This window comes from Myotis daubentonii, chromosome 2 (genome assembly GCF_963259705.1).
Source record: "Myotis daubentonii chromosome 2, mMyoDau2.1, whole genome shotgun sequence".
Classification (NCBI taxonomy): Eukaryota; Metazoa; Chordata; class Mammalia; order Chiroptera; family Vespertilionidae; genus Myotis; species Myotis daubentonii.
This window is the reverse complement of record NC_081841.1, coordinates 71,110,961-71,132,677: the sequence shown is the minus strand read 5'-3', so window position 1 is coordinate 71,132,677 and position 21,717 is coordinate 71,110,961. Positions and strand designations below refer to the sequence as shown.

Below are 21,717 nucleotides of genomic sequence, written 5' to 3'. Positions count from 1 at the left end.
CTAATGTGCAGCCAAGATTGAGAACCACTGCACTAGAGTTCTTTTAAGAAACGTGGCTCTGAAGAGATCAGAGAACAAATATTTACCCAAACTTTTGCTAGAACCATTAAGATTTTTAGTTGTAATTCTTGTTTAGTTTCTAAAATATTTGGTGTTGATTCCCATTCTTGAATTGGTCATTAGGGAAGTTTAAAATCTTTGCAAGTTGCTTGTCGTGTAAGTTATTAAACAGAAGAAACATTTGGTAACTAATGCTATATTCTAGCCAATTCAAATGATCTGTAGATGACATTGTATTAAAGTCACTTTAAATACTTTTCTCTTGTTAATTTGTAGGCTGGAAAAGGGAGGTATAACAATTCTCATATGTATGAATTATTTTGAATAAAATTTATAGTTTGTAACTTTGTAGCCATTTCCAAGAAAGAAGTTGTACTGTGTTTATCACTATGTTAGAGAAGAAAATAACTAAAATAATTGGTTTAGGTATCCTTATGTTTAGGGGAAATGTTTAGAAGATACTTTTTGAATACTATTTAAGAGTTTGTTTTTTTATCGTAAAACTGCCTTCATTGTCTTAGTTTATGCATGTATTAGATGTTAGTATAGTTGATGAGCTCGGAGATTGTTATGTATTAGGTTTTTAAGCAAATGTTTCTTATTCATAAATCAGTCTTAATTGTCAGTGTTCATTTTTTATCTCTATTTTTTAAAAATTGAGACATGAGAAGAAACTAATTAAAGAGAAGAAACTTTCCTCCTGATTATCTGAAGTGTAAATTATCCACATCTGTGACAAACCATTCAGTTTCTTCCCTCTTGCTTCAGAAAGGAATCTTAACATCAGCTCATTATGGGCTTTCCTGATACCTACAGAAGGAAGGATGTTATAACCTAACCAGATGGAATATCTGTGGATTCTACGGGTAATAATTGACACTAGTGATTTTGTAAGTGGACTATTTATATGGATATTTGTTAAATTTGAAATATGGGCACAGAATGAAGGTGGGCATTAGCAGCATATATATTAAAGTGGAATTTAGTAATTTAAAAATATCACTTCATCTTGAAAAAAGGGAGACAACTCATCTATAACTTAATGTGTTTTTATTAAATTAACTGGAAAGTTTTTGGAAACTGGTTTCCTTAATATGCTGTTCAGCCAAAAGTTTTGGAAGATCTCCATCAAGAAAAAATTATTCATCAAAAAGTGAAAACTGTGGGGAAGAAACTTTTGAAGATTTACTTTTGAAGTACAAACAAATACAGTTGGAACTAGAATGCATCAATAAGGATGAAAAACTAGCTTTGAGTAGCAAAGAAGAGAATGTGCAGGAAGATCCCAAAACATTGAACTCTGAGGACCAAACAAGCACTGAAAATGTCAGTATTATAAAGGACTCAAGTAAAGAATTAGCTCCTGAGGAGAAAACACAGGTCAAAACTTTCCAGGCATTTGAATTAAAACCACTCAGGCAAAAATTGACTTTACCAGGAGATAAGAACCGGTTGAAAAAAGTTAAAGATGGAACAAAACAACTTTCCCTGAAATCTGACGCTACTGAATCCAGTCAAGGTAATAGAATTAAACACTTCAGTTAAGTATAAGAGTCTTGTATTTCTAAAGGGGTACCTAACTACCTATTTTGGTGGCATGCTTCATTGATATTCTAATAATTTATCTGAGTTATTTTTGCACTTTCTACATCGTTATATCATCGAATGAAGGTGTTTATTTCATTCTAATTTTTAAAAAACTTATACAATTTTTAGTATAAGTAATAGTGGGCACCTTTTCCCCCAAACTTAAAGGGAATGCTTTTGACATTTACCATTAAACATGTTTAAACATGTACTATCCCTTGTTGGGTAAAGGAAGTTGTTTTTTTTCCTTTCCCCTATTGCTTGTTTGAGATTTTCAGCATGAAATGGATGTTGAAGCTTATCAAATCTTTTTTCTTCATTATTGAGAAGAGCATGCATGTAATATTTCTTCTTTATTAGTGTAGTGGATTATGTTAATTGATTTTGTAGTGTTAAACTACCCTTGTGTAGTTGAGATAATCCAGCTAGTTCATTGATATATCATTTTTATACATCATGGATTTGGTTTGTTAATTTTTCTTTTTATAAATGTATAATTTATACACAGTAAAATTTATCCTTTTTTACATATGTAGTTTTTTGAATTTTGACAAATGCAGACAGTTGGGTAATCACCACCACTCTCCAGTTAAGATATGGAACAGTTCCATTAACCCCTACCAATTTCTCCATGCCACTTTGTAGTCAGTCCCTCACTTCCCAAACCCTTAGCCCACCTGGTAACTGCTGATCTCTTTACTATCCTTACAGTTTTGCTTTTTCAAGAATGTCATGTAGCCCTGGTTGGGTGGCTCAGTTGGTTGGAGCATTGTCTCATATACCAAAGGTTGAGGGTTCAATTTCTGGCTAGGGTACATGCCTAGGTTGCTTCTAGCTACTTTCTCTTGGCATAGTGTATTTGAGATTCATCCATTTGGTTGTATATAATAGCAGTTTGTTATTTTTTATTGCTGAGTGTTCTTTTGTATGGCTCTGCAGTTTATCCATTTACTAGTTGAGGGACATTTGAGTTCTTGCATTTCGGGCAATTTAAAACCTTCATAAATAAAGGTTTGCTAATGCTTTGTTTAGAATTTTTCATCTGGGTTCAAAGCCTTTAATTTTTTACCTATCTTTTGCTTGCCAAGTTTTAGTATAAGGTTGTGATGCTCAAAATGAGTTGGGGAGTGGTTTCCTTTTTTCATTTTCTGGAATAGGTCAAGATTGGAATCATTGCTGGGATATTTGATAAATCTTGCTGGTTAAAGTGTCTGGGTCTGGATGGAGTTTTTTTTCTGGGAAGGTTTTAAACTACTGACCTATTTCTTTTTGTTCGTTTGTTTTGTTCCTTTTTTTTCTTTTGTGACTCTTCTTTCTATTTCTGGTTAAGGCTGTTTACATAAACTATGTTTTTCTAGTAATGTGTCCATTTCCTGTAAGTTATAAAAGTTTATTAAAAATTATTCTTGCCCTAGCCAATTTGGCTCAATGGATAGAATATTGGCCTGAAGACCAAAGCGTCCTGGGTTCGATTCCAGTCAAGGGCACATACCTTGGTTGCAGGCTCCTCCCCAGCCCGGGTCCTGATTGGGGTGTGTACAAGAGGCAATCAATTGATGTGTTTCTCTCACATCGATGTTTCTCTCTGTCTTTCCCTCTCTTACTCTCCCTAAAAATCAATGGAAAAATATCCTCAGAGAAGGGTTAACAAAACAAACAGACAAACAAACAGTTTTTCTTAAGATGCCTGGCCAGTGTGGCTTAGTGGTTGAGTGTCGACCCATGAACCAGGAGGTCACGGTTAATTTCTGGTCTGGGCACATGCCTGGGTTGCAGGCTCAATCCCCAGTGTGGGGCATGCAGGAGGCAGCCAATCAATGATTCTCATCATTGATGTTACACTTTCTCCCTCTTTCTTTCTCTCTGAAATCAATTAAAAAATATTTTAAAAATTTGTTCTTAAGAATCCCTTACCTTATTTATTTTAATTTCTTTATTTTTTATTTTTTTTTATTGCTTAAAGTATTACAAAGAGTATTACATATGTCTCCTTTTTTTTTTTTCCCCTGCCCTTGACAATCCCCTGGCCTCCCCTACCTCCCAGTGTCTTATGTCCATTGGTTATGCTTATATGCATGCATACAGGTCCTTTGGCTGATCTCTTACCCATCCCCCTCCTGCCCTCCCACCCTCCCCGGCCTTCCTGCTGTAGTTTGACAGTCTGTTCGAGGCAGCTCTGCCTCTGTATCTATTATTGTTCATAAGTTTATAATGGTCTCTATTATCCATGAATGAGTGAGATCATGTGGTATTTTTCCTTCATTGACTGGCTTATTTCACTTAGCATAATGCTCTCCAGTTCCATCCATGCCATTGAAAATGATAAGAGTTCCTTCTTTTTTTACAGCAGCATAGTATTCCATCGTGTAGATGTACCACAGTTTTCTAATCCATTCATCTACTGATGGGCACTTAGGCTGTTTCCAGATCTTAGCTATGGTGAATTGTGCTGCTATGAACATAGGGATGCATATATCCTTTCTGATTGGTGTTTCTGTTTTCTTGGGATATATTCCTAGAAGTGAGATCACAGGGTCAAATGGGAGTTCCATTTTTAGTTTTTTCAGAAACTCCATACTGTCTTCCATAGTGGCTGCACCAGTCTGCATTCCCACCAGCAGTGCACGAGTGTTCCTTTTTCTCCACATCCTCTCCAGCACTTGTCGTTTGTTGATTTGTTGATGATAACCAGTCTGACAGGTGTGAGATGGTACCTCATTGTTGTTTTGATTTGCATCTCTCGGATGATTAGTGACTTTGAGCATGTTTTCATATGTCTCTTGGCTTTCTGAATGTCCTTAAACACAAGTTTTGAAGACGCTGAGGAAATAGCCAAATGGATATCAGGGGGTAGAGGTTACTAGGCAAATAGAATGAATAGCTAGGGCAGTAATTTTTTTTTTTTTTTTTTTTTTTTTTTTTTTTTTTTTTACTGTGGTCCTTGTACCAGCATTAACTGGGAACTTTATAGAAATGCAGATTCTCAGACCCTACTCCAGATACTGAATTGGAAACTCTGGAAGTGGGGCCCAGCAATCTATATTTAACAAGCCTTCCTGTTGATTCTGATACCTCCTAAAGTTTGAGAATCACTGAACTAGGACAACGGTTTTCAATCTTTTTCATCATATGACACATAAACTAATTACTAAAATTCTGCAGTACACCAGAAAATATATTTTTTGCTGATCTGACAAAAAAATAGGTATAATTTTGATTAATTCATACAGAATGGCTGCTGTTGAGTTGGCTGTTATTATTATTTTATTTAACAATCTAAAGGAGAAGAGGTCAGTGCTCCTAAGGCAGTCAGGTATCACATGTTTTAAAAATTCTCGCGGCACCCAAGCTGAAAATCGCTGAACTAGAATAATGACCCTAAGGCAGAGGGTTGCCTGGATTATTTGGGGAATAACAGAGAGGCCTGTGTTACTAAAGAAGAGAGAGTGCCAGCTTTTGTAGCCCAGTGGTTGAACGTCTATCCATGAACTAAGAGCTCAGTAGTTTGACTTCCAGTCAGGGCATGTGCATGGTTGCAGGCTTGATCACCAATAGGGGGCGTGCAGGAGGCAGCCAATTGATGCTTCTCGTTCATTGATGTTTCTATCTCTCCATCCCTCTCCCTTCCCCTCTCTAAAACCTAATAACTTTTTTTTTTTTTAAAAGAGAGTGAGGGGGATGAATAGTGGGAGAGAAGAGGTCAAACAAAGATCGTAGGGATATATCATGCAGAGCCATATAAGAACTTTGGTTTTTATTATGAGTGATTCTTGAGCAAATTCTTGGCATTATTTATTTTGTACATATTCTCAACGGATCACTTTGACTTTTGAGGTCTATATTCAGTGATGTTTTTCTCACTAATCTTGAAATTTTGGGGTTTCTGTGATACCATACACATCTGGAATTTTTTTTTTTTTTTTTTTTTTTACTCCCGGGGGGCGTCCACCTCATGGGCAGGGGACCCCAGGCTGGGCGGGGTGGGGGTGGGGGGTCGTCGGCCTCGGCGGCGGGCTCCCCTCTCCTCCTCCCCTTCCTGGAGGGGCAGGGGCGCCGAGGGCGGGGTGGGAGGCGCCCAGTGCAGCCGCAGCCAGGGTCGTCCAGGCCGTGGGCTGCCAGGCTTCGCTGGAATTTCTTTTAATTTTCTGATTTTTCTTTAAAACATTTCTTGGTAACTTAACTGTTGATGTCCTTAGTGTTCCATTTTTTCTGGGGTGTTTTCAATTATGGTTTTAATTATCACCTATATCATGATGACTGTCTCTAGCTCAGTTTAGGATACCATGTAATAATTAATTTTTAAAATACTGCATTCATTTTGGAAGTATTGAGAATTGAAATAATTTTATTGTAGAGGCACATTTTATTGGTGGACACATGACATTGGTGACTGACTATATGCTTGGTTTTAAAAAATAACCTGCTTTTATACTCTTTGTGTAAAGTTAAATTTATAGTGTGAAATTTATGGTTTGTGCTTGTTTTTAAGGTAACGTGCTCATAAGATATCTGCTAGTGTAATGGATACATGCCTCTATGCTACTTTAAAGCAGGATGCCGTCACCAGTTATAGATAAGATATATTCTCATCAAATAGGCTTCTCATGTAGGAGCAAAGTTTAGTGCTTTTTACACTTATTATTGAAAGTCTATGTCTTTTTTTTCATTTTAGTATTCTTTGAAGTATGATCAATTTTGCTATAATGTGACATGCATTCCTATAAATCACTACTCTGCATAATTTGCAAAATAAAAGCCACAGTGTTTATGAACAAAATGGAATTAGAGAAACATTTAAAAACTGTGTCAGTGACACATGAAAAAAGATAGGAGCCTAATAAAAATTGTAGTGCAGCTGTCCATGTTAAAAGGGGTAAAAAAAAAATGCTTCAAACACTACAATAAATGTCATTTTACTTTGAAAAAGACCTAAAATGTGTGTGTGGAAGTGGAAGATTTTCAGCTTATGAATTATTATTTTTAAAAATATATTTTATTGATTTTTTACAGAGAGGAAGGGAGAGGGATAGGGAGTTAGAAACATTGATGAGAGCGAAACATCGATCAGTTGCCTCCTGCACACCCCCTACTGGGGATGTGCCCACAACCAAGGTATATGCCCTTGATCGGAATCCAACCTGGGACTTTTTAGTCAGCAGGCTGACGCTCTTTGCACTGAGCCAAACTGGTTAGGGCAGCTTATGAATTATTATAAAGTGGAGCAAGAAGGTTATCTGAATTTGGATAGTAAGCTGTTACATCAGATATGGATGAGTGTGGCTGATAACATACACATTGAACTGAAGTAGTTGGTAGATGCTCAAAGTTTGTGGGGTTTTTCTGTTGCTACGTGGCTTGGATCACCGGGGGGTTAGTTTTCTGCATTCTCAATGTTTCTTGGAGACAAATCACACTTAAGCAAACATGAAATTTGTGTTATGCTCAAATTATTTTCTAATATATCAGTCATGTTGCAACAAATTCACATTTTCAAAATACGCCTGAAAGCTTATTTGGTGATTGCCTTCTACTTACTTTGTCTAGGATACTTGTTTAGTAATTTCTCCATTTATTGAATAAGTTGTCTGTTCTTTTACCAGTGCGTCTCTAGGCAATCAAGTTAGGATGTTTGGAACACTGACAGATGAGATGGGGGGAAACTGAACTTGGACTTTAGACTTCATTTGTGTCATCTTGAGGAAAGACTCTCTTTTAGCTTCAGAAGTGTATCTCAATGCTATTGTAAATATGCTGTAACTTTATTGTGTGTAACTTTATTGTTGAGCAGTTATAGGTTAGATAATACATAAACGAGATTTTGTAAATAACTTTTCCAGTAATCTGGGCCCAAGGCTAGAATTCTGGAAAAATGTTGGTTGGATTTAATTTATTGGTACTTAACCTACTTGTGCTGACGCTTTTCTAGATAGAGGACCATTTCTTTGGTGTATAAATCCAATACAATCTCTGAATGTTGAGTTCATTTCATTTAGAGGTGTGAATTAATTATATTTTACCAATGTGTATTATCTGTTTTATAATGATGCAGCTTTGCTTGTTGTCTACTGTAGTTCTCATTTATAATAATTTTTCATTTAAAAGTATTTTTATCAAAATGGGCTTTTAATTTATAATTTAATATCTTGAACCACCAGCTTTCTAACTTTTGGAAATGAAGCCAATATGAGTTTAGTCAGATTTTCATTTTCTCTAACAACATTCTTTTGCTTGAGAGATTGAGAAAATGAGACCCTTTAAAATAATTAATATCAAACATTATATAGCGTTTATTTTAAGTTGATTATAGCTCCCTCAAAGTATGCTGTTTTATTTTAAAGGATTAGAAGATAAGGAACAAAATTTAACAAGACGGCTTAGTGCCTCAGATATTCTATCTGAAAAGGTAAGATACTACTTTGTGGAATTGGATAGCTCTATAAGACTGACCGTTGTACTGCTTTACTCTGTTCTTTCGAAAGGGAAATTGTCTTGCTTTTTACTAATTTACTTTCATCTTTGTGATATCTTTATTTGGACATAAGCTTAAAGATAAGAAAATCTGGATAGACATCTTAGAGTATTTTTTCACTAGGTTCAATTAAATTGTGTTTAATTGAAGTGTTATTTATTTCCTTAGATGATCTCTTTGTTTTTTGAAACTTAATTTTCATCCAGATAATTTTATTTTTTAATTATGGGAGGCATTATCCTGTGTGGGAAAGCTTCGGAGTTAGACAAACCTTGACCTGGTATTCAATTCTAGTTCCTCTTAGCTGATTAGTTTTTAAAAAAATATGTATTTTTATTGATTTCAGAGAGGAAGGGAGAGGGAGAAAGATTGAAACATCAGTGATAAAGAGAATCATTGATCGGTTGTCTCCTGCAGTGCCCCACACTGGGGATTGAGCCCTCAACCTGGGCATGTGCCCTGACTGGTAATCAAACTGTGACCTTCTGGTTCATTGGTCAACACTCAACCACAGGCACGCTGGCTGTGCAGCTGACTGTGCAGCTGACTGATCTTGTGTAAGCCTTTGCTTGCCTCTGTTTTTCTTCTTTACAAAATGAGTTTAATGTCATCTGTTCTCTGGGTTTGTTGTGAGGTTCCATAGGATAAAATACAGAGGCATCACCAATCTGTGTTTGACATTTAATAGGCAGTTAATTATCCAAGCCTTTTGTTGTTGTTGTTGAATTAGAGATCTGGAAATAGCTGCATTTAAGATTTCAGCTAGTTTTTATGAGTAAATGGTAATGATGCAAAGAGCCTAGGAGCTTTAGGAAAGAGGTGGTCCTGCATTTAAGGATGATAATATAACAGATACACACACATGCACATTCATGCATATATATGTGTATATGTTTTTAAATATCAACCCAGCAATTTTGTAAAGTAAGTTGACTATTTTACAGATAAGGTAAAATTTATACAGGTTAAGTGACTTGCCTATAGTTACGTAGGACTTAAACGTCAGAGCAAAGAGTTGAATGAGGTTCAGTGCCCTTCTTGCTGATCAAATAGCTGCTTTAAATAGCATATAGTTGCACAGTAGAATCAGTGGTTTCTTTCTTTTTTAAAAAAAATATATATTTTATTGATTTTTTACAGAGAGGAAGGGAGAGAGAGTTAGAGACATCGATGAGAGAGAAACATTGATCAGTTGCCTCCTGCATACCCCCTACTGGGGATGTGCCTGCAATCAAGGGTACATGCCCTTGACCGGAATCGAACCTGGGACTTTTCAGTCTGCAGGCTGACGCTCTATCCACTGAGCCAAACCGGTTAGGGCAGTGGTTTCTTATATTCTAAAAGGATAGTTGCAAAAAGTAACTGAAGACTTTTAAGTCTCAATGGAACTGATGATAGCTTTATTTTAAACTCTCTAGATCAGCACTGTCCAAAATCTAATAGAATTTTCTGTAATTATGGAAATGTTCTATATCTGTACTCTTTAATACGGTAAGTATTAAACCACATGTGGCTGTTAAGCACTTGAAATGATTATTGTGGCTGAGGAACTGAATTTTGTATTCAGTTTTGGTTATTTAAATTTAAGTAGCCAGATGTGACTCGTTGCTACTATATTGGACAACATGGCTCTAGAACTTTAGTGCCAAGCAGTAGAATTTGGTATGTTTAAGTGACTATAGAGTAAAAAAGGATGATGATAATTTTAAAACTCATTTTTTACATATATTTCCCAATAGTGGGAAAGGTAACTATATCCTGGTTTGTATAAACTGATGTAATGGTAGTTCAGTTGGGGATTTATAATAGTTCATGTAAGAGTGAAACCTGTTGATATAGGAACTACTGTTTCTTTATGCTTAAGAATTAAATAATTGGGTTTTAGGAAAAATGTAATTACAATTCACCTATAAGAAAAAGTCATTAGAGCCCGAATGGTGTGTGGCTCAGTGGACTGAGCGTCATTTCACAGACCAGCAGGCAGGTCCCTGGTTCGATTTCCAATCAGGGCACATACCCAGGTTGTGGGCTTGATCCCCAGTAGGGGACATGCAGGAGGCAGCAGATCAATGTGTCTCTCTAACCGATGTTTTACTCTCCCCCTCTCCTTTTTTCTCTATCTAAAAATCAAAATCCTATATAATAAAAGGCTAATATGCAAGTTGTCCCCTTGACCAGGAGTTTGACCAGGGGGCAGGGCATGGCTGGCCAACTGCCCATGGCCCCTCACCCTGGCCGGACCCTCACCCGTGCATGAATTTGTGCACTGGGCCTCTAGTAAGAACATATCTTTTAATAGTTATTAGATAAGTGATCTTTGACCTTTTTAAGTCTTAGACTTTTGATTTTTTTGCCTCTTCATACATACACATAAAGGAAAAACATATACAATTTTGCATTTAACTTTAAGGGGTGGGGAGGCCAAAGAACCAAACCTCTTTCTTACCTTATTCCCCTGCAAATTCATGCACTCCAATTAAGAACCTCTGCTTAGATTGCCTGACATTTTCAGTTATATTTTAGCTAAAATGTATAGAATTTAATTTATAAAATTCTCTCAAAAGAGGTCTTTTCAGTCAGAAAAAAAGTTCTCAAACATTTGCTCTGAATCTGTCTTCCTGTTTTAGCTTTTCTGAAGAAAAGTCTTGGGTGTTTAAAATATTTTAAATATTCAGATAAATATTTATAGGTTTAGAACATGTAATGTTCAAATATAAGCAAGTCTTTACATCATTTTTTTCAACACTATAGAGTTATAAAATACATATATTTTTAAAGTTTGCAACTTTGAATCTTGACTTTCAGTGTACCAGTTCTCTGTATTACTCACATGATAACCACTTTATTCTTCATTCCTTACCTCTCCTATGGATCCTGGATTGAATTTTTTTTTTGTTTTGTTCACTGGCTTCTAGATTTTAATTCTTTTTGTTTGGAAAGCTCAATTAAATGTTAATCTCTAACCCTTAACTTTCCTTTTTTATTTTAAGAATAGTTTATTGATTATTAGAGAGAAGGGGAAGGAGAGAGAGAGAAACATTGATTAAAGAGTGTAACATTGATCCACTGCCTCCTGCATACCCTCTTTCCCAATAGTGGGAAAATAGTGGGGATCGAGCCTGCAACCCGGGCATGTATCCTTGACCAGGAATTGAACTGGCTGCCTCCCGATGCATATGACAACACCCAACCTACTGAGCTACACAGGCCAGGCCTTCTTTTTTATTTTTTTCTATTATCTTGTTTCATCAGTTGTATCCTTTCCCTCCAACCCTACACGTGAACATATGTACAGATTGATCTTCTGTTTATATTATAGGGACTAAATTAGGGTCTAGGGCTATGGTAAGTAATCTTGTTTTCTTATTTTATTTATATTTGTCATTTAAATATTTGCCTTAGAACCATCATTAAATTTTGATCACATAAAAGATTTGACTTGGTGAAATGTTTAAGGTCAAATAATTTAAAAATTGCAACTTTTTTTTTTTTTTTTTTTTTTTTAAGAAACTTGGTGAAGATGAAGAGGAACTATCTGAACTACAACTTCGTCTTTTGGCTCTTCAGTCAGCCAGTAAAAAATGGCAACAAAAAGAACAGCAGGTGATGAAAGAAAGCAAAGAAAAATTGACTAAGATGAAAGCCGTACAGCAAAAAGTTAAAACCAGTACAAAAACACATTCGGCCAAAAAAGTTAGCACTACAGGTGATCATTTTTGTTAAATTCTTTTAAATGATTTTATCTATCAGTATAGTGTCTAGATTTTAACTCAGAAAGTTTTGAGTGTGGAGAATTATATGGCCTTTGAATAGAGGACAGTTCTATGTAAACAGAACTGAGGACTTAATGATGATGAAAATTATTTTTAAAGCTCTTGTTTTCTTTTATCCTTTAGAAAATTCTAACTGATAGATAACTGATGTTTCTACATTTTTCATTTAAAGCTAAACAAGCATTGAGGAAGCAGCAAACAAAGGCATGGAAGAAACTACAACAACAAAAAGAACAGGAAAGACTGAAAGAAGAGGAACTGCGGAAACAAGCTGAAGAAGAAGAGAGAAGGAAAAGAGAGGAAGAAATCAGAAAAATTCGAGATCTCTCAAATCAGGAAGAGCAGTACAATCGATTCATGAAATTGGTTGGTGGAAAAAGGCGGTCAAGAAGTAAAGTGAGTGTAAGAATATGAAATCAAAGCACTACTCAAATTTAAGAGTCCTTACCATTTTATTTCATAGATTCAGTCAACTGAGAAACATAAAGTTCTTGTGTTTGATACAGCTTATATAACTTTTTTGGGGGAGAAGGAAAGGTTATAATTGAAAATGAGTCTTTTATAGTTATAGATGTTGAAAATAGAAGAAATAAAAGAAAGACTAAAATCATGGTTAGCAAATCCTACATTTAGCTTTTTTTATCATTTTCTCGTTAGATGAAAGTAGGATTACTAAATTGTAGTGAGGACTTATTCTAAAATGGCTGCTACCTAAGTACAGGGCAGAATTTCATTAATTTTTCATTATTTAGTAATGTGGAGTTATAAGTGTGTGATGCTTAATCAATAGACTATTTTAAAGAAAGTTAAATCATCATCTAGTAATAGCCTTAGTGGCTATTTATTTTATTTACTTACTTTTACATATATTTTTATTGATTTCAGAGAGGAAAGGGGAGGGAGAGAAAGAGAGAAACATCAATGATGAGAGAGAATCATTCATTGGTTGCCCTCCTCACGCCTCCTACTGGGGATTGAGCCCACACCTGGGCATGTGCCTTGACTGAGAATTGAACCGTGTGATCTCCTGGTTCATAGGTTGATGCTCAACCACTGAGCCACGCCAGCCGGATGCCTTAGTGGCTGTTTAGTTATCAAGCAATTGTGGGCCTTTAGTATATATGAATCATTGGTAATGACTGAATGACTAATTCTCTTTTATGGATGGTGCCAGGAAATATATTGGAAATTTGATATTGATCTAGTGTTATTATCAGTGATAATTTTTAGAACTCTGAGCTTTGAGACTACATTTGTGAATGTACTAAGAGGATTAGAGATGCTATTAAAAGTAAGAGCTCTTTAATTTTAGGGATTCAGGAGTTTCATTTTCTTAAGCAAGCAATTTGTAAATTTGGACTTCTAAAAAACACTTTGATAGAATCTTCATTTAGAGAAAAATATTGTATTTGCACATTACTCCTATATCCATCTGTATAGGTTTTGCTGTTTTTAGTTTGTTATAAAACATCTCTATGAGTGAAACATTGTAAGAAGTAAAAAAGAAAATATGCAATTATATCGACCAAGAGTTTCTAGTTTTCAGCTATTAATAATTTATTTATAGCTAAAATGTAACTGTTTTTTGGAAAGAATCTAAATACAGTTTTGATGATATAATACTTGAATTATTTATTTATTTATTTTTCTTTAAATTCTCACCAGAGGACATATTTTTCTTTGATTCTAGAGAGAGAGAAAAGGAGAGGGAGAAAGAGAGAGAAGAGAGAGAGATATCAATTGGTTGCCTCCCGTCCTCACCCCAACTGGGGATCGAATCCCCAACCTAGGTGTGTGCCCTGACTGGGAATTGAACGTGTGACCCTTTGGTGCATTGGATGATACTCTAACCAACTGAGCCACACCAGTCAGGGCTTGTCTAGTCTAGTTTTTTATACTGGGATAGGCCATAAGTATTAAAGATTTTGGTGTCATCTTATAGAGGAAATAGAGGCCCGGTGCACAGAATTCGTGCACTCGGCAGGGACGGTGGGGCAAAGGGTCCCTCAGCCTGGCCTGTGCTCTCTCGTAGTCCAGGAGCCCTCACGGGATGTCCAACTGATGGGCCTAAGCCAGGGGTGGGCAACCTTTTTGTGAGTGTGTGCCAAAACCAGCAAAATCTCTGACGCAAAATTCTTCTGTGTGCCAACCCTAATTTTCTGAGAACATGCTATGCCTACTTGATATCTCTTAAGGTGTACGTATATGAAGAACCTTGATGAAATAAAAAAATTTATTCGAGCGACAATAACACAGTATATGATGATGAAAAATACATTTATTTTTTAATGTATACATGTACACTGATAGTCCGACAGAAAACTTTATGACTCCGTTTGATATTATCAGTGAGACTTTTGCTGCTGCATCACTGATGACAGAGATTTTACATCAGGTTTATATTTCGTGACCTTCAGAGATATGCACGAGCTACCACTTTCATCCGTCAGGCTACTCCTATTACAAAATTCATCACTGAGAACAAAGATTCACAATTGTAAATGGAAGATTATAAGAGAGGGTTTCGCGTGCCAGCAAAAGTTACTGGCATGCCATGTTTGGCATGCGTGCCAGGGGTTGCCCACCTCTGGCCTAAGCCATCAGTCGGACATCCTTAGCGCTGCCGCAGAGGCGGGAGAGGCTCCTGCCACTGCTGCTGCACTCGCCAACCTTGAGCCCAGCTTCTGGCTGAGCAGCGCTCCCCCTGTGGGAGCGCATTGACCACCAGGGGCCAGCTCCTGCGTTGTCTGCCCCCTGGTGGTCAGTGTGTGTCATACCAACTGGTTGTTCTGCCCTTCGGTTGATTTGCATATTAGCCTTTTATTCTATAGGATAGGTAATGAGTAGCTCAGCTAACTATGGAGGATTTCATCTGTGTAGATAGTCCCTGATAGTTTCCATTTTTTTTTATCTGACAGTTATCAACTACCTGTCATGTCCAATGAATTTCCCAAATAAGATGTGATAGGAAGCTCTAACTGGAGCACCATAAGTTTTGATACTGTTTCCTAGAAAATAACTATTAATTGTTTTATAATTTCTAGTCTAAGAATAGACTAAGAAAATGCTGTGAAACTAAATATCTTGTGTAATTAGTCTTCAGATCCGGACCTGAGACGATCCTTAGATAAGCAACCAACTGATAGTGGAGGAGGCATTTATCAATATGATAACTATGAAGAAGTTGCTATGGATACAGACAGTGAAACCAGTTCTCCAGGTATGAGCTAAAACTCTTAATACATTTGCATATTCATAATTATTAAATAGAAAATGGTCATGAAACTGCCCCAAACCTTGAAAGAAATGTAATGAACGTGAGATTTGTTAGTGGATTGTTCAACCATAGGCATTATTTGGTGTTGTAAATACTTTGAGAGCAAATTTCAAATGTGTAATATTAACCTTTATTTCCCATTGTTTCTTCCGGATAGCATTTAAATAGAAAGACAGTGTTCAAAAACTCTTAACTCTTTGGTCTGAAAAGTGAAGATTTTAAAAACAGATGAGAATACTGCTTTATGAAAAAAAAACACACAAAAAAAGTGAACAAACCTTTGACCTTAAGTATCTTTATATCCAAGATATTTTGAATTTTAGTCAAAAGGATCTAACTTGCTTTTAGGCTTCCTTCTCCCTCCTTCCAATGATAATACTTGGTAGGAATTAGGAGATGGACGGTGATACTAGTGGCATCTCAGGAAAGACTAGTTAGAACTGGTCAGGGCTCTACCTCAAATAGATTACATATTCTAAGATGTGACTCTAACCTGGAGAGCTAGAGACTTGCTTTAGTTGATATTCAGGGGTGATGGGCTGTGAGATAGCTATTCTCACTAATTCAAACACATAAAACTGAAGTAGACAACTGAATACATTTGGCATTTAGAGCTGGAATACTTATTTAAATAAGACCTTATGATCGGCATATTTCAGCTAGATTCCTACTTTTAGTGTGTCTAGACCAGAGAGACAAGGCAAAGTCTGATTTGAGTAATGTTTATTGTTTTTAGGCTCATGTTTGATAATCTTACATGATATGTTTTGACTTCATAATTTAACTCTCTTTGGTCAATCTTTCATTTTCTTATTTCTAGGTTCTTAAAGATGATTCATAGTAATTTCCAAGTGTTGACAATATTATTAATACTCTGTATTCCCATAAAATAATGTTATGATCTGTACGTTTAAAAATTTTTTTAAAAAAGAATTAAATTCATTATAGATATTTTTAAGAAGTAAAATGTTCTAAAGGCCAGTGTATATTCCAATGGGCCACAAATCAACCTCATAGAAGTCATGTGGGTAATGTCTATATTGACTTGTGTGACAACTGGGACAAAAAAGTTAGTTTTTCTCTTAAGGTTACTGGGTGGCAAGAGTAGTTTGAATCTGCAATACTTTATTGAGTCTTAAGAAACCATTATTTTTATCTGCTAAGAAAGAAGAAATGCTAATAATTTCTGGGAATAATTAATGGGAAGCATCAGTAATTATTTCAGAATTATTAATGTGTACTTTATTGATTAAATGCAGTAGGCAATTCATTTCTAGTCCCATTTGCTTTCTACACAACTTAGTCAATTTCACTTTCTTTGATAGACATGAAGGGAAGAATGGAGTCACCACATCACTGTTTTCCTTTAGTTCGGGCACTTTGGCAGTTTGGGGAATTTTTTGTTTTATTCCTTAAAAAGTATATTTGTAAAAAAATATATGTTTTTAGCCCTTCCTGCTCTATTCCCTGTTATCATCATTAGCTGAAAATTAGAACAAAGTGAAAGGCTAACTTTATGGTGATGTAAGGAAAATTTTAAATAGGTGGAAGTGGTCTCTTGATAATTAAAGATTTTATTAGAGATTAAGAAAGTCTAATTTGTACTCTACCTAGATGCATTTGAATTTCTACAAATGTACATAAATTTAATTTATTCATGTAGAGGTATTTCTGTTATTAAACTCTCAAAAAAATTTTTCAGCTCCTTCACCGGTGCAACAACCATTCTTTGCTGAATGTACAGTGGGATATTTTTCTTCAGCACCATCTATTTCTTTGCCTCCACCACCTCAGGTTACTGTAAGTGAGAATTAATATTAGTTCTAAAAACATTTTGTTGCTTTGTGTCATTTCTAATTTGTTTGAAAACTGGCATGTAATTAATGAATGATTAGGTTTGAAGAGAGATTTTAAAAAAATCAGAATTGTTTATCAAAATTAATAGCTATGAAATCTATGGACTAAGCAGTTGATTATTCATTGGTAGATTTTTTTCAAAAGAAAAAAATGAAAAGAATGTGGAGAAATCACAAAGTCAAAGTTTATTTCTAGACTGAGAGATCCTAGAGACCAAACTGAATCTTTGTCAGTAGGTTAGAGGGAATTTTGCCATTTCAGAGTTCCTAGGTAGACATCTGGTGTCCTCCTAGGAAGTATAAAGTGAGGGAAATATAGAGCACAGAGTGAGAGAGAAAACATTTTTCTTTCTTCCTTGAATTGTTTTAAATGCCAAGAGTAATACTGGAAGATATTTGAAGCAAAAATATATTTAAACTCAGTAAATGGGGAAAATTAGTTTTCTTTATAGATATTCTCTAACAGGCCATTTCACAAGGATTTAAGAGGGTAGTGGGGAATCTTCCTGGCACTTGTTTCTTTTTTCTTTTTCTCTCTTTTTCTTTTGTTAATCATCACCCAAGGATATTTTTTCCATTGATAGTATTGATTTTTAGAGAGTAGAAAGGAAAGGGGAGGGGGAGAGAAAGAGAGAGAGAGAGATATTGATGGGATGAGAGACACATCAATTGGTTGCCTCCTGCACGTGCCCTGACTGGGTTGGGGATTGAACCTGCAAACCAGATTGTGCCCCTGACCTGGAATAGAACCTGAGACCCTTAGGTCTGCAGGCAGATGCTCTAACCATTGAGCAACTGGCCAGTGCTTGGAGCTTATTTCTTAAGATACTCTGTACTATGTATTTTCCAGAATTCCTGGTTCCTAATTTTTTATTTTTATTTAAATACCATGGTTTTTCAGTATCTCTACTTGCTTTCAGGTAGTTATCTAGAGGGACAGACCTTATAAAATTTTTATTCTTTATATTGCTAAATAAAGATAATAATAGGAATGGAAAAGTTTGTATAATTATCTTAAAGTTCAAATATTGATTTTATTTTTATTGCAAAAATTAAACTTTTCATGGCTGAATATTGAATTCATGGATAGTTTTTGAGATTTATAAATACTTACACTTATAGTTAAATAATAACCTAAAGCTTACCTTTTTCTAATTTAATGATGCTTCACAGATAAACATTTGGAATTGGTATAATTTGCATGGTAATTATTATTTCTTCTTTTTTTTAAAAAAATAACTAGTCTTTGCCACTTTTGAGCCAGCCTTATGTGGAAGGATTGTGTGTTTCTCTTGAACCTCTACCTCCTGTACCACCTTTACCACCTCTTCCACCTGAAGATCCAGAACAGCCTCCAAAACCACCTTTTGCAGATGAGGAGGAGGAGGAAGAAATGCTGCTTCGAGAAGAACTACTTAAATCTCTAGCAAATAAAAGAGCTTTTAAGCCAGAGGTAATTTAGATACCTGAACCGCTAGGTGGTGCTCATGAGCTTAAGTTTTAGGAAACCCTACCCTTCTCTTGTTATTTGGAATTCATTGTGTTTGTATAAAGTAGGGGTAAGTGTGGCACTAATTTGCTCAAGATTTTTAAAGACAACAGAAATTTCTTTTTTAGTGTTTCATATCTGTCTCTTTCCAATTTAGGAAACATCCAGTAATAGTGACCCACCTTCACCTCCAGCTCTGAACAATTCACAGCCTGTGCCAAGAAGCAATCTGTCAATAGTCAGTATTAATACAGTATCTCAGCCTAGGATACAGAACCCAAAGTTTCACAGAGGACCTCGTCTTCCACGAACTGTGATCTCGGTAAAAAAACCAAACAAAATATTTAATCCTGTTATTCAAACTGTCTGTGAGAAATTTGTATGCAGTTTCACTGTCTTGTTCCCTCCTTGTTTATTTATATACACATATGAAGCCAAATGTAAATACAAATTTATTTTTTTATGTATTAATAATGAAATGGGTTCATCTTCACTTGAAAAATGGTGGAGTTTATGATAATGTTATGGGGGAAGCATTATTTTCATCAGAGTGGTATACTTTCCTCAGTTTTTTTTCTATATACATTGGTCCATTCAGGATTTCTGTCTATTTTACAGTTAATTTTAGCAAATTGTATATTTTTATTTTTCCTGTCTTTGTTTATACTTTGTTCATATTTTTCCAATTAATGACTGTACTGTAATGTAAGAATTCATGATGTTTATTAAGGAGATGGAATGACAATTTTTTCTGCCTTGTTTTCTAATGGTTTTATGTAAAATAAATGGGGCAAAGTTAAAATGCAATCTTGCCTCCGTTAGGTAAACCAACGTTAGTCACTTACCCTCTACATTATAAATGCAAAAGCCAAAATGTTTTTAAAATAATTATTTAGAATTATTAATTTTTATCTTGGTTGTAAGAGTTAATTTAAAGATGGCATTATGGTTCTTTATAGAAAGTGGAGAAAATAAAACTTAATGAAGAAGGTGATCATAGTAGTGTTCTTAAAGAATATAGAATATTGTATGTTTTTGGCAGGTAACCAGTATTGCTAGAGTGGGACAAAGTCAGTTATGCAGTGTAACTAGAAGGAACCATAGACTGTCTACTTGGAACCCATTATTTTTATGGATTGAAATTTGAAGAGGTTAAGTGACTTGTTCAAGGCCACGCAGCTAATTGTGGTAGAGCCACGAACAGGATAGAGATACTTTTGTCATCAAGGGTAGCAAATATATTGTCTTTGCAGCTTCCAAAGCATAAATCAGTGGTTGTAACACTGAATGATTCAGATGACAGTGAATCTGATGGAGAGGCTTCCAAATCAACAAATAGTGTTTTTGGTGGATTGGAGTCCATGATCAAAGAAGCAAGACGAACTGCTGAGGTGAGTGCAATAACGAAAGATAAAAAGAAAGATAATTTATTGACAATCATTAAAGTTTATTTCCCCCCTTCCCCTGAAAATTAGACCTCCTAGAGGCATTGATTTTTTTTTCTTTAAATATATTTTATTGATTTTTTTTTTTTTTTACAGAGAGGATGGGAGAGGGATAGAGAGTTCGAAACATCGATGTGAGAGAGACATCAATTAGCTGCCTCCTGCACACTCCCTACTGGGGCTGTGCCCGCAACCATGGTACATGCCCTTGACTGGAATCGAACCTGGGACCCTTGAGTCTGCAGGCCGATGCTCTATCCACTGAGCCAAACCGGTTAGGGCGAGGCATTGATTTTTAATATATTAATTTGTGGATATATTTTATTAGGACTTTATATAATACTAGAGGCCAGATGCATGAAATGCGTGCAAGGGGCTCAGCCCTCGCAGCCACGGTGGCTTGCCTCGGCCCTCGCAGCCCCAGCTTCGTCCGGAAGGTCATTTGACTGTCTGGTCTAATTAGCATATTGCGCTTTTATTATAGACTAGAGGCCTGGTGCCTGAAATTCATGCACTGTTTGGGGGGGGGGGGAGTGCTCAACTCAGCCTGTGCCCTTTGTAGTCCAAGACCCCTCGGGGGATGTCTGCCTGCCAGCTTAGGCCTGCTCCCCTAAGCCTTCAGTTGGACATCCCTCTTGCATTCCCAGGCCCCTCGCTCCTTACCGCCTGCCTGCTCGCTGCTCCTTAGCACTGCCACAGAGGCGCCCGCCTCCGCCACTCTACTTGCCAGCCATGAGCCAGGTTTCTGGCTGAGCAGTGCTACCCCTGTGGGAGCGCACTGACCACCAGGGGGCAGCTCCTGTATTGAGCGTCTGCCCCCTGGTGGTCACTGTGTATCATATTGACCCTTCGTTCTGGTTGTTCTGCCGTAACAGTCACTTAGGCTTTTATTATATAGATAATGAAGCATGTATACATTTAGATAGATTTGGCTATTGATCCCCTTTATTTTTATTTCCACTTGACTAGTCCTGTTTTCAAAATAGTGGATAATTGTCTTCTGTACTAAGAAAATGTACTGTTTTGAAATTGTGTTACATTACCAGAAAACAGTTTTTATTGAAGGGTATAGTCTAAGTGCAACTTTTATCCCTATTCTTACTGCAGCAGTTGTTTAGAAAGGATATAGTTCAATTATTTTCAAACTGTAGGTCTTGATTACTTAGTATATTATATAATTAGTTTGGTGGTTAACAACCAGCTAGGGGAGGGAGAAGTGAGTAAAAAGGGTCAAATATATATGATAATAGAAGGGAACTAGACTTTGGGTTGTGAGCACCCAATAGAGTATGCACATGTTGAATTATAATGTTGTATATCTGGAAATTGCATGTTATTAACCAATGTTACCCCAATAAATTTAATTTAAAAAAGGAATAGAAAATAGTGAATATAGTCAATTATTTCTTAATATATAAATACAAATGCACACTAGGTTGCAATGTAAAATATATATCTTAGTATGAGATATGTGAAAGTTGTTGATCTGGTTGAGTTCAAATGTTTTCTAGCAAGCTGCAAAACCGAAGGTACCTCCAAAATCTGAAAAAGAAAATGATCCCATGCGAACACCTGAATCTTTGCCTGAAGAAAAGAAGATTGAATATCGATTGTTAAAGGAAGAGATTGCCAAGTAAGTGGCATTTTATGAAATTAGCTTTAAAGATATGTGTTGTTTTGTTAACTAAGTCTGTATACAGTTTATTGGCATTGGGAAATGAACAGTGCGTGGTTTTATTCAAGATGCAGAGTTAATATTTT

The 21,717-nt window shown here is 35.9% G+C and overlaps 1 protein-coding gene across 4 annotated transcripts in view; it reads left to right on the top strand.

Annotated features, from left to right (window-relative positions):
- ZFC3H1 (zinc finger C3H1-type containing) overlaps window positions 1–21,717 on the top strand; it is a 58,202-nt gene that overhangs the window by 5,019 nt on the left and 31,466 nt on the right. For 2 of the 4 annotated variants that reach the window (XM_059683646.1, XM_059683644.1), the window contains exons 2-11: window positions 1,166–1,579; window positions 7,986–8,050; window positions 11,624–11,822; window positions 12,062–12,285; window positions 14,986–15,109; window positions 16,869–16,966; window positions 18,266–18,475; window positions 18,669–18,833; window positions 19,765–19,902; window positions 21,468–21,589. In XM_059683646.1, the coding sequence (XP_059539629.1) occupies window positions 1,166–1,579; window positions 7,986–8,050; window positions 11,624–11,822; window positions 12,062–12,285; window positions 14,986–15,109; window positions 16,869–16,966; window positions 18,266–18,475; window positions 18,669–18,833; window positions 19,765–19,902; window positions 21,468–21,589 (1,759 nt within the window). Of the gene's footprint in view, window positions 1–1,165; window positions 1,580–7,985; window positions 8,051–11,623; window positions 11,823–12,061; window positions 12,292–14,985; window positions 15,110–16,868; window positions 16,967–18,265; window positions 18,476–18,668; window positions 18,834–19,764; window positions 19,903–21,467; window positions 21,590–21,717 lie in introns of all 4 variants that reach the window. The other 2 variants (XM_059683645.1, XM_059683643.1) reach the window with 1 other exon arrangement.